The 13718-nt window shown below is 44.2% G+C and overlaps 1 protein-coding gene across 1 annotated transcript in view; it reads left to right on the top strand.

Moving 5' to 3' along the window:
• LOC308670425 (potassium voltage-gated channel subfamily KQT member 1-like) overlaps positions 1-3071 on the top strand; it is a gene marked incomplete at both ends in the record, with an annotated part of 226679 nt that extends 223608 nt beyond the window's left edge. Inside the window, one exon of the mRNA XM_081331927.1 lies at positions 2961-3071. Coding sequence (XP_081188053.1) covers positions 2961-3071 — 111 coding nt within the window. The remainder of the gene's footprint in view (positions 1-2960) is intronic.
• Positions 3072-13718: the final 10647 nt, after the last annotated feature.

The raw sequence follows: 13718 nt of genomic DNA, 5'->3' as shown, positions 1-13718 counted from the left end.
GATGTTCAGAGTGGATTTGGCATTTTTGTCTACCTATTGAGTCCTTACCAAGGACCTGGGATAGGCAGGTGTGGATGTTTGATGCTATTAAAGATCTCGTCGCAGGATGGAAGCAGCTCCTAGTAAGGCCGCCTTTTGCAATTGACTGATGGCGAATTTGTCAGTGCCGATGATGGTGTCCAAGTGGTGCTTCAGTTGTTTTGGGATTGCATCCCAGGAGCCTATTACTGTTGGTACTACCCTTGCTTGCCTTTGCCACAGTCTTCCTATTTCTATTTGTAGGTCTTTGTATTTTGTTCTGTTGTTGTTGTTGTTGTTATTCTACCCAGAGAATTGCCATGTCTTCTCTCAGAAAACGTTTTGCTGAGTTAGAGATCAGGATGGAAAGTTGAAAGGTTTATATGAGAAGCATTTATTCCAGACTCAAGGACCTGCCAAGATATCCTGACACAGCTGGTATTTGCAAAGGCTTTCCTTTAAAAAAAAAAGTCATAGAATCTGAAGAAACATTCCTTGGGATGTGGGGTCTCAGCCTGGGGTCTCCCTGCTTTAAATCCTCCAGGCCCTCACAGCTGTGTAAGCATCCGAGGCCCACTGGGAGGGACCAGGGCCGTGCCAGGAAAAGACCCCGGGGTCCCAGCCTTGAACTCTGCCCTGGATTGGTGAGGCCTCCAGGTTCTCACACACGCGGATCCCTGCCACGGGCAACGGAGGAAGCGGAGAGCCACCGTTACGGGAGGAGCCCAGCGGACAAACCCAGATGACCGGGAGGGCAGAAAGAAGGCGACGGGGAAGATGTGCTTTTCAGGCACTGTTGCCGGAAGGAAAAGACACCGTGAACAAAAGCACGGACAGGTGCTCCTCCGTCCATGACTGCCGTTGAGCCCGAGATTTCTGTCAGGCAGTTGTTAAGTTGACCCATTTTATGACCTTCTCTTGCCAGAGTTGTCAAGTGAATCCGTTGCTCAGTTAGGAACACGGTGGTTAAGTGAGTCTGGAGGGTGGATACAGTGAAAGGGGAAATGGACGAGCAGCACCCAAACTTAAAGGTAAAGGTAAAGGTTCCCCCGCACATGCGTGCTAGTCGTTTCCGACTCTAGGGGCCGGTGCTCATCTCCGTTTCAAAGCCGAACAGCCAGCGCTTGTCCGAGGACGTCTCCGTGGTCATGTGGCCGGCATGACTAGATGCCAAAGGTGCACGGAACGCTGTTACCTTCCCACCGGAGTGGTCCCTATTTTTCTACTTGCATTTTTACGTGCTTTCGAACTGCTAGGTTGGCAGAAGCTGGGACGAGTAACAGGCGCTCACTCTGCTACGCGGCACTCGGGATTCGACCCGCCAAACTACATAAATACATAAATACATAAATAAATACATAAATAAATACATAAATACAAACTTACGAGTATGTATTTATGTATTGTGGTATATTTGTGGATTTGTTTGTGGAAGAAATGGAAAAATAAAAAAAATAAATAACGAAAAATTGGCCACTTGGCAATCAGGGTGTATTTGTGATGGCTGCAAAATCCCAGGATCGTTTAATCACCGTTTGCAACCTTCCCTGCAAAGTCAATGGGGGGGGGAGGGAAGGGGGAGCCGAGCGGGATTTGTTTAACAACTGCCTGATTCACTTCACAATTGCAGTGATTTACTGAACAATCATGGCAAGAAAAGGGTTTTAAAACGAGGCAAAAACTAGGTTAAGCCATTAAACTAGGTTCTTAAAGTAACAAGGCAAGTTTTATGCAGGTTGTATGAAGAGGCGTCGGCAAATCCTATGGGAGTAGAATTCATGTATTAATGGAGAAAATTCTTAAAGTGAACATAAAGATTAAACTAGAAACTTTCCTTCTGGGTCTAATGGAAAGAAAACTGGGTTTTACCAATTAGACTGACTTGCCGGAACAGAAATGGCTAGTGCGCGCTACTATAGAAATGTAAAAAGTTGAGATTTGATTTTAATGTCTGATTTTACTGCAACAGGCAGAGTCGGAAGTCAACGCCTTTTGTGTCTCTCTCTCTCTCCCCCCCTTTTTCACACCTTTTTTGTTTTCCCTTTCTCTACTGTTGTACCCTACTATTTGCTTTTGTATTTTCACGTTTTGTGTTATAAATGAATAAAACTATTTTTTTTTTAAAAAAAAAAGCAAAGGCAGGGACAGTGTTAAAAATGTGCAGGACTTCAACTAGACTTCAGTTAGAGATACCATCTTGCCATTTTTGAACCCCCTCCCTTAAGAGTTCCTGGTTTTGTGCCAAAGTAAGTATTCTTACTTTTTTTTGGCAGGATTTTCATTTTACCCCTTTGCAAAAAAAATAATAATAATAATCTTAAAAATCCCAGGTTTTATCATGGCTTTGGTATTGCTGGAAAATGCATGGTGGGGAGGCGGGGGGGGGGCTTTTTCCAATGTGACAATTAATGCCTAATGCTCCGTGTCTGAAAATATGAATAGGATTTCCTATTGTTTCAATGTTTGTCTGGGATTACAATTAATTGAAATGTTCATTTGACTGGATCTGTAAGAGAAATTAGCTCCCAGATATAATAATGAAAATATTTCTGTGGTTGTACCAGAATAATCACCTGGTTTTTAATGGACTGGTTGTGTTTAAGCTATCACAATCTAAAAGCTCAGTGGAAAAGTTGTTATGTTGCTGGAAGTGTGATCCAGTTTGCTGTTATTTCTTCTTTGAAATCCATTCCATAAAACAGGGATGGGGAAGCGTGGCCCTTGTGGACTTCAGCTCCCAGAATTCCTAAGCCAACCTGGCTGGCTCAGGAATTCTGGGAGTTGAAGTCCACAAGCCATGAAAGGGCCCTGGTTCCCCCTCCCTGCCATAAAACAAGTTCTTGGCAGATTTAGCACGAGAATCAATTCCTGGTTTGAAGGATGATTGACATATGCCTCAATCAGCAAAGTGACAGACGGTGTGCCTTCTGGTTTCCCAACAGGTCACCCAGATTGACCAAAAATTACATGACATCATGGATGCTCTCCACACTCAGCTTGGGAAGCCATCACAGGGACAGGCTTCCTCTTCAGCTAAGGGGTTACAACCCTGAACCAGCATCTCAACCAGGAGACGTAAACTTATCTCAACCGTCTTTGCTTCCTTTTCCCATTTCATAAGTTACCAGAGTTGATGTTGGCTTCCAGATGGCATCAAGAAGAAGACCGTGATGAAACCGGCCTGCCTGCCGTTCAGTTTAAGCCACGTTCCTTCCTTATGTCTGCCCTGTGCACGATGAGATAGAACCAACAAGTTGGAGAAGATCTACAAGGATCACCAAAGGCTTTCTTCCAGCTCTAAGACTTGATCGCTTCTATGTTCTTGGACAGGGGGGCCTCTGAGGGCACGCACCATCTCCTCCTCTGGATGCTACTTCTAAGGAGGAAAACGCCGTCTGATTCATGCTGATTCATATTGGAACGCTGCTATCATGTCTCCCCTAATATATAATTCTCATGTTTCCCCTGATATAATTACCACATGTCATTAATAGGTTTTCTGAAGTCCTCAACATATTTTTTTTATTTTTTTGCTTCCGTAATATGAAGTGAAGCATTTTTAGGATTAAGAATCGTAAGTGCTTCTAGCACACAGATAAACACACACAGAAGATCATCAAAGGCAAGGGAAGAACTTGTACAAATATTTAATCTTTACCCTTTCCTTCCTTCCATAACTGTGAATGTTTCTTCATGTTTAATAGACATACTCTATATACTTCCTTTCCCGTTAATACATAAATAAATTGTTTTTCTAAAAAAAAAAGAAGAGAGCAGCAAACTGGGGCAAACAAGAGAAATAGGAATATCGATCTTCTATTTCCCTATTACAAAGACATTTTTAAAAATATATGCTGTCAGTTAACGATGATAAACAATAAATAATGTTGCAGGATCCAATCTGAGCCAGTTACCCGGACCAGAGTTTTAGTCTTCTGAGCTTTCGAACTCGTGCCCGTCCTCAGGGAGAACTTCTCTCGACCAGACGAAACCTCTGATTCCGGTGACCGATTCAGATTGGATCCTGCAACCTTATCCTGGGGACAGGCATATTTGCCTTCGTCATGAATAATCCGTATCTAATAGAATTTTTTTTTACAAAGGAAAAGTTTTCAAAAGCGTGTATGATATTCCAGGCATAGCTGCTTTGTGGTATTTATTTTTTCCCTTTGCTTGCTTGTTTTACTTAAGTCATTTTGTGGACAGCCCGGCCATGCTCTGTGTCAATCAGAGGAATTATTTATCCCCGAGAAATCTCGCAAGAAAGCTAAGCAATCTCTTCGCCTCTTAGGGCTGTTTGTAAGGACTTTGAAGTCGAGGAGAAAGACAGGCGATCCGAACACATTTTTGTAGCTGTAGGTAGTCCTGAGAGTCCGTGTGAAGTTAGTTCAGAAGACAAACTCGAGGGTGCAAAACCCGTGCCTTTCTTTCAGCTGGCTTTTCTCTCCTCTGCGTCCCGTGGGATCCTTACACAACGGACTCACAGAATTGTTCGACTTCACGCTGCCTCCCAGAATCGCCGGTTCTGTCCACATTTCCAAAGGAGCAAGCTCTCCACAGCCCACAAAAGCAGGGTGGGTGTCTTTATTTGTTTTTTAGAATTGTGCATCAGAGACAAATGCTGACAACAATCTGGTTCAAGTTCACAATGTTTATAGAGTTGACCACTTAAGCCAACTGCATATCATGTTCACCAATAAAACAGCAGTTTAGTTCAGATTTAAATGGGGAAGGATGAACTCCCACAATGAGTTGTCTCATGGCAACTTGGCTGTGGCTAGTGATCTCGTGCCACATTGGCCGTGCCGAGGTGGCTTTGCCGAGTTGTTCCATTCCATCCCTGGCTTTCCCCCCCCCCCTTGTGATTTTGGCAATCTGCAAACACTGCCAGGTGCCACTTACGGGGTGTGTTAATTCTGTGTGGCACGTTGATGGATCTGTGGCAGTGGTGCAAGGGAAGTACAGGAGGCGACATTATCTCACTGAAAAAGAACGATGTAAATGGACATTACAATTAACCAACTTTTCTGAATTTTTTTAAATTATACATTGTATGAACGTGTGAGGGTTTTTTTTTGAAATGTCCATGCAGAATTGTTTATATAACAGAATTCAATTTGTCTTGTGCCTCCGGAAAGAATTTAAACTTCCCATTGCTGGGAAATGTTGCAAATAGCCATCTCACTTGCAAGGATGACTACTAAAGATGCCTTAGATATTTTTGATAGATTTGCCCAATGTTTCGTCCTGCCCGTTCCTCCCCCAGCGATCCCAGCAATGAGTGAGAAATTGCCTAAGTTGTTACAAGCGCCAACTCTGAGGGTTGGCCTCCATCTGGGAGAGAGACTGCTGCGCGTTACACAGCCCCAGGGAGGGTGGTAGGTAAGGAAAAGAGAGGAAGTGGGCCTTATTTTAGCTAAATTAAAATGTGTAAAATAGAAACCACTGCTAATTAGGTCATGGGAAATAAAAGCAAGAAAGGGCAACTTTATAAGGTGTTTCTGCTGAGAAAAGAGAAGACTGAACTGATCATTTCTGGATCTAGTAATTTAAGAAGGGTACATAAGTGGATAGATAGATAGATAGATAGATAGATAGATAGATAGATAGATAGATAGATAGATAGATAGATAGATAGATAGACAGACAGACAGACAGACAGACAGACAGACAGACAGACAGACAGGACAGAGATGACACACACACACACACACGTGTGTGTGTGTGTGTGTGTGAATTATTCAAATTGCTAATAAAGAATTTGGGAGGCTGATATGGCCATTTCGAACTTATTTTGTTCTCATCAGTCAGTCATACCCTTTATCTGAACCTGGGCTAATTATATATTAGGCAGTTGTTTTAACCCCTAGGCCACAGGCTCTTTCTCTCTTTATTAGCTAGGAAGCAAAAAGACTTGACAAATACTTCACACACACACACACACACACACACATATATATATATACAGAGAGAGAGAGAGACAGACAGACAGACAGACACAGACAGATAGATATAAATAAATGATAGAGAGACAGAGAATTCTATATGAATATATATATATATATATATATATATATATATATATATATATATATATATATATATATAACAACATATATATATATATGTGTGTGTGTGTGTGTGTGTGTGTGTAAATTTTAGATTGCTAACAGAATTTGTTATATATATGAGAGTTGTCATAGATAGATACATAGATTCATAGGGATAGATGATTAGAGATACATATGATTTATATATACAGAGAGAGAGATGACAAATGAGATGATATAGATATAGATAGAAGAGAGAGAGGGAAAAAAAGATTTGCCCGATTAGCACAACGTGTATCAGCTACAGACCTGAACATGGCTTGAGGGACCCAGCCTGGCATCATTAGAAGCAGCCACTGTAGTCCAACAGTTGCTCCCCTCACAAGCAGTGAAATCTTCTCGATCCTGAAATTACATTATTACCATAATTCCCTGGGGGATAAGCTGCTATGCGTGAGCTGCCCAGCCAGATTTCCCAATTCATTTCACTTCTTGTCTACCGCTTTCCTCCTCCTGCCCCAGCCCCAACTTAGCTGGCTTAGCAGTTGCACTTTCCACATTTTTCGGGGGCTGAAAGCTGTTGAATGCGATCATTGTCCCAGTAAGCATATTATGGCTGGTACCATCCACAGCCAGCCTTCTGCAAGCTGCTTTGCTTCCGTGAGATGACAGGGAGCAGAGAGGCTGGCATGTGACGGCCCTGCGGGAACGGCAACCCAGCGTCCTTCCCTTTTCCTCAATTCCTTCCTTCCTAAGCTCCTTTACGGTAAGAAGCGGTTTTGAGGAGACAGGTGCCGCACAGGGGCACGCGTGTCTCCTGGTGACTCGGCAGAGCGAGCGGCAAATGTCCAGATCTGGCCTTTGGGAGAAGAATTGCGCCGGAGGCAATATTTGGTGACCGAAGCATCATTCCAGAGGCATCTGTTCCGTCAGCTTGGAAACAGCTACGGGCAGTTGTCAGCCACCACGTTACAAAAAAGATGTTGAGGCTTGGGAAAAAGTGCAAGGAAGAGCAACTAAGATGATTAAGGGCAGGTGGTTCCACTGGTTAATTGTTCTCACTGTCAGGAAATTTCCCCTTAAAATTCTAGGTTGTTTCTCTCCTTCATTGGATTCCATCTGTTGCTTCTTGTCCTGCCCTCAGGCGCTTTGGAGAATGGGTCAACCCCCGCTTCTCTATGACGTCACCTCCAATACTGGAGGAGTGCTATTAACTAATATCAACACTATTGAACAGGTGGACAAAACCAAACCAAAGCCAAGATAGCAGCTACCAAAGTCTCATTCCCTCCTTGCTCCTCCTTTTATGACTCAGACTTTCAAGTTCCAGTCATGAAAGTCGTGAGTCAAGAGACTGGACTGCCCCCTGTCTGAAATGCTATAGGGACTCCTGCTTGAGCAGGGGGCTGGACTAGAAGACCTCCAAGGTCCCTTCCGGCTCTATTCTGATTGTTGCTTAAGTCTTCCTTAAAAATATGTATTTGCCAGGAATACACCGCAGTGGGTGTGCCCTTCCTCCCATCCATGTGTTACAAGCATTTGTCTTGTTTTTCGCAAAAGAGAGAGAGAGAAAAATCTGAGCAATGGCTAAGAGGAAAAAGCGGCAACTGTTGTGCGGAAATCCTGCATTGGCTGTCCCCAAGAAAGGGCAGGGTGGGGCTAATTCCTCAACTGGGGTCTTTTTCGTGTAGCTGAATCCGTCGGTAGCAGCTGGAGGTGGGGACCACAAGGGATCCTAGCTGGACCTCAAAGTGAGGATCTCTTTGCTCGTTTATCCTTTGTCAATGTTACATTCGCCAGGAGATTACAACGCGAAGACGGGTAAATTCCCCTTGCTAAGCAAGACGGTGGTTAAATGAGTTCTGCCCCATTTTACGACTCTTCTCGTAACAGTTGCTAAGTGAAACATCCCCGTTGTTACGTTAGCCACACGGTCCTTAAGTGAATCTGACTTCCCCGTTAACTTTGCTTGCCCGAAGGTCGCGAAAGGGGATGACGTGAATCTCAGGACGCTGCCAGCGTCATAAATATGAGTCAGTTGCCAAGCACCTGAATTTTGACCACGTGACCAGGGGATGCTGCAACGGTTGTAAGTGTGAAAAACGGCCATCGGTCGCTTTTTTCAGTGGCATTGTAACTTTGAACACTCACTAAATGAACTGTTGTAAGTGGAGGATAGTTATTTGGCTGCCTTACGACTGCTGGCCCACTCGGAATCTGCTCCTGAGCTCTCCGTGGTGGGGCAAGCTAGCTCCGTGCCAGAAAGAAAGATGGGTGGCATCCTGCAGCGTCCTCTGGGCCTTCCTCCCTCCTCCGAAGTCACCTCTCAAGCGGGTGTCACATCCAGGAAGGTCCAGGGCCGACAGGATCCTTTCCAGACGAACAAAGCGCCAGCTTATCTTCCCACCGAGGTGGTAGCTATTTATCTACCCGCAGAGAACAGGCTTTCAAATGGCTAGGTTGGCAGAAGCTGAGGTGAGTGACAGGAGCTATTCTATTCTATTCTATTCTATTCTATTCTATTCTATTCTATTCTATTCTATTCTATTCTATTCTATTCTATTCTATTCTATTCTATTCTATTCTATTCTATCCCATTCCATATATTCTATTCTATTCTATTCTATTCTATTCTATTCTATTCTATTCTATTCTATTCTATTCTATTCTATTCTATTCTATTCTATTCTATTCATTCTGTTCTGTTCTGTTCTATTCTCATATCTTGAACATTTAGAAAACACAATGCATAGTGTTATCCAAAGAGGAAAGCGTTGCTTCCATATTATATGTTGGGTCTTCACAAGGACCTTCTCTCCAAAGTTCCCTGCCAAAGACTGGCCACACCCTCAAGTTCCCCAACGCTTGCACCACAGTAATTGTGTTCGTGTTTGTGGTGCCCTGAGTGTTTCTTCAGCCTGTCTGCAGTGGGAGAAGTCGAAACATCTCCTCATCCTAGCACAGCTGTCGTCTAGAACAGCCTTTGAATGCGCACCATGCCATGTGCTCTACACAGGACAGATATTCTCCTTGTTTGGAGCATTGTGCAGTGTGTGTTGTCTGCCCAGGGAGACTGGCGTGCTGGGGCCCTTTCCGTACCAGTCTAGGTCAGCTGTTCCAAAGCCAGCGATTCTTCCCTCTTTGGCTACCCTTTTTAACGCTGCCAGGCGAGCTCCGATTTCAGCAAAGAATCTGATGGTCGCCTGGTGAGTGGATCACTCATAATAGAAGCTTTGTTCCCCAAACACTTCAAACCTGCTCAGCTTCCTTCGAGGGCTGCAGCTTACTGGTTTTCAATTAATGACGCTGACGTTGTTATTACAAATCGTACCAATTCTGGGCAGATCCTATTATTTGGGAAGGTTAGGATTCTCTGCCGGATATGTGAGTTTGTTTAAGAAGTCCCGGAGGCTTTGATTTTGGCGCATTCTTGCACTTAAAAGGTGTGGGGGAGAAGCAAAACAAGACTTCTGAACAACCAGCTCCCTCTGTGTGTGGGGGGGGGTGGTTAATGAGTATCTTAAGAGGTTCACAATCTCAAGGTCATGAGATTACAGTCCCTTTACATTCAATTTGTAATCTGAGGGTCCCCACTAAGTATAGGGTGTGTGGGTCTTTGTTTTGCCCATTCACCAAAAGCCCTGTTGAGTCCAGCAGAAGAACAGAGCTTGGTAGAAGAGTTGGGGCTGAAACTGATTGAAGGTGTCTCCACATCCACATGACCACCGTCTCCCCCTTTCAATTTTCTTCCCCCCTCCATCTCTGGGCCAGATCCAAACATTTGCTCAGGAAAAAAGAGAGCCTGGAGCAAAGGACGGTGTCTTATCTCTTCCTGTTTCATTGCTCGCATGGGTGGGAAGGGCAGAGGATTTGAAGAGAATCAGACAGGACCTTCATGGATGTCACCCCAAGACCAGAGGCCCCCCCCAACCTTTTGGGCACCGGGGAACAGTTCCGTGGAGGGAGGTTTTTCCATGGACCGGAGGGTGCATAGTTTTGTGTGCTGCCTGCATCCCACGGATGGGGCTTCACTTGTTTGTGCGGACCAGTTGCTGGCATGCCGGGGCTGGTACAGGTCCACAGACCGGGGGTTGGGGACCCCTGGCCAAGACCATTTTTGGAATACAGGTAGTCCTCACTTGAGCCCAAAAAATTTCTGTTGCTAAGCTAAACAGTTCTTCAGTGAGTTTTTGCGGCCCATTTTGCGGCTTTTCTTGCTGCAGTTATTAAGGGGATCGCAGCGCTTGTTAAGTTCAATAAATCCAGCTTCCCCCTGGACTTTGCTTGTCAGAAGGTCACAAAAGGTGATTTACATGAACTTGGGACACCGGAACCGTCGTAAATATGAACCACTTTCCAAGTATCCAAATTCCGATCGGGTGAGAATCGAACTCCTGGCAGTGGGCAGAGTCAGCCTGCAATACTGCATTCTAACCACTGCACCACCACGGCTCCCAATCTTTGAAGGATTCTCCCAGAGAAGAAGGTGTAACTTCTGGGTATAGGACAAGACCCAATGGGTGGAGATTTAATAAAGAGAAATCCATATTCAAACCAAGGAGGAATTTCCTGACTGCGGGAACTGTGAAGCAAAGAACCTCTTCTGGAGTCATGAAGGCTCCACACTGGAGGTTTTCAAGCAAACATTAGACAGCCATTTGTCCAGGGTGATTTGAGGATTCCTGTCCTAAGGAGACGGTTGGACTAGATGACCTCCAAAGTCCCTTCCAACTTTAGAATTGATTCTATCGTTGATACCTCAGGCTGAGGATCTTCTGTCCCTTGCAAGGAGAAATTGGGCACAGGATGCTCCTGTATATGGTTCAGCTCAGCCTTTCTTAATCCCATCTTTGCTCCAAGAAAAACTCACCCCACAGATGTTGTAGAGGACAAAAGCACTTTAATCAATTAAAGGTAGTAGCAGCAGCAATGAAAAAGCAAAAACAAGACCTCATATTAAACCTGGACAGTGCTAAAATGAGAGGTCTCCATTATGATGAAGAATGCATGATTCTTTTTTAACACAATGTAAAATAAAAAGTCACACGTCCTTTGAGTTTGGCTCCACTTCTGTTCCACAAAAGTCTTCTAGCCCCATCATGGAATCAGGAGGCTGTCAACCAAGAGACAAACGCAGCCAGAAATTAAGCAACTTGGTGAAACTAGAAGGGGCCGAATTGCAATTTAGGAAAGCAGAGGTTAATTATATTGTTTTGACGCTTGGAGCCTGGCCAGGACATTGGAGGCAAACACCTGTAGTGTTGCGAAAGCTGGCATGAAAAAAAATAAGCAGCTAAGAGAAGGAAATTTCCCTTCTCATGACGGCTCCAAGCCTTGTTCTGCTAGATTGGCAACTTCAGATGGAATATTTTGAATTCTAACATTTGAAACAGGTCCGCAGCTGTGAAATGGATGGGGTGGAAGGCTTGCATATAAGATGGGTGGGGCTTAAACCACTCCATCCGTAGACACCATCTTGACTTTTCTGACCACAGCGGGCAGATCAAAGTTCCTTTTCTTCCATAGGAATAGCGATAGCACTTAGACTTATATACCACTTCACAGTGCTTTACAACAGGGCTCCTCAACCTTGGCAACTTTAAGGCTTGTGGACTTCAACTCCCAGAATTCCTCAGCCTGCTTTAGAACATCATGGGGCATTTAAAAAAATAATAATGGGTGGGACTACCAACAGGAGCTCATAACCATCCTGTGAGTTTTTTCACACACGTATGCACATAACCATTCCTGATTGGTCCTGAGACACATAAAGGTTTAGCTATAACCACACGCAAGTTTCAAAAAGGGAGCATTTGTGATTTCCTGATAATCCAAACCAGATACTCTATACTTCTCCAATTAAGTTCATTTAGTATCCTACCCATTGAATGCAACTTGAACGGAGCTAGGTATATCCGAATGTGATTTTATAGACATTTCTTTGTACATTGAGGCAGATTGCAACTGCCAGGACATAACTGTATTTGGTACCGTCCTATTTTCATATCCTAACATTGGGGGGGGGGGAGAAACCTGCTTTCTTCATCAAAGAAATTAACTCAACTGCACAATAAGAGACTGTATGTTGGTGATACTGACTTATATATAAAGCAGAGCTGGAAGGGACCTTGGAGGTCTTCTAGTCCAGCCCCCTGCTCAAGCAGGAGGACCTACACCATCTCAGACAGGTGATTGTCTAGTCTTTTCTTAAAGATCTCCAGTGATGGGGCGCCCACGATTTCTGGTGGCAAGCTGTTCCACTGGTTGATTGTCCTCACTGTCAGGAAGTTTCTCCTTAATTCCAGGTTGCTTCTTTCCTTGATCAAATTATTTCTTAATTCCCTAAATAGGTTACTATCAGTATATTTCTGAGGCTGCTTAAAGCTTGCTGCCAACTTTTTTCCATTACAAACTCCTGTTTATAAGAGAGATGAGAACTAAATGTCTATAAATTATACTTTAAAATGCCTGATCCGATCGGGTCTACTGATCGGATCTACTGATTTCAGCAGATGACGAAATCTCTTATTCTCGTCCTAGTAACAACTTCTTGAATTAGAGATCAACATTTGAGGATTAGATTAGATAACCTTGATTGTCATTTTTTTTTGCTGTGGCCACAATGGCACACATTAAAAATGAAATTTAGTTGCTTGCTCTCAAAGTGTACACGTACATAACACACATTTAAAACATACAGCATATGTATAGACCTACATCCTTAGATATAAGCAGCATATAAATATAAATATTATGTAGACATGTGGATTCCTTAGCAGTAAGAAGCAAGGATTTCCCATTGCTGCCTTCAAGCTAGGACTTCAAATTCTTAAGGACCTCTGGTCTGCCTCCCATCCAACTACTAACCTGGCCCAATCCTGCTTAGCTTCTGACAAAGCACCATCGGATGCAGCCATTTACTACAACTTCTGCTCTTCTGCTAATTCGGGAATATTTATATCAACTGTTTAGATGTATAAAACCTGCTGCTCTTTATGTAGTTGGCCTTGATAACAGACTGAAGGATGATAACGCAAAAAGGGGGATTTCTCTGAAGTCCTATTGGCAGATTCAGTCTATCGAGGTTTGTTTAGCCAAGCTATAGGAACATCCCACCTCCTGCCTGGAAGGAAGGAGACGGTTCTGGATGGTGGCACAGAAGAGGCGCCCTGTTGTGGACTCTAACCAGATTGGAGGGGGGGGGGAATCAGAGCCCACCCACCCCCCCTCTTTGCCTTTCTTTGCCTTCATTTCTGGACTTCCGATCCTGTGAAGGAAAACTGAATTTGGGGAAAGAAAACAAGAACATATAGGGTATGAGGAAAGTGAGGGATGCTTCAAGCTCTTTCCAGTAGGCCTGCTAGCCCTCATCCATACAAGGACCCCTCCCCCTAATGCCTCATTATGTTGGCCAACAAACAAGATGCTGAGACTCTAGAAAGGGTGCAGAGAAGAGCAACGAAGATGATTAGAGGGCCGGAGGCTAAAACAGGAAGAACGGTTGCAGGAATTGGGTATGTATGGTCTTAAAAAGAGAAGGACGGGGGGGGGGGGAGGGGCATGATAGCAGCGTTCCAGTATCTCAGGGGCTGCCCCAAAGAAGAGGGAGTCAAGCTATTCTCCAAAGCACCTGAAGGCAGGGCATGGAGC

Source organism: Vipera berus (assembly GCF_964194415.1).
Source record: "Vipera berus genome assembly, chromosome: 6".
Classification (NCBI taxonomy): Eukaryota; Metazoa; Chordata; class Lepidosauria; order Squamata; family Viperidae; genus Vipera; species Vipera berus.
Note: the sequence above shows the minus strand (reverse complement) of the source record. Positions and strands in the feature narration are given on the sequence as shown.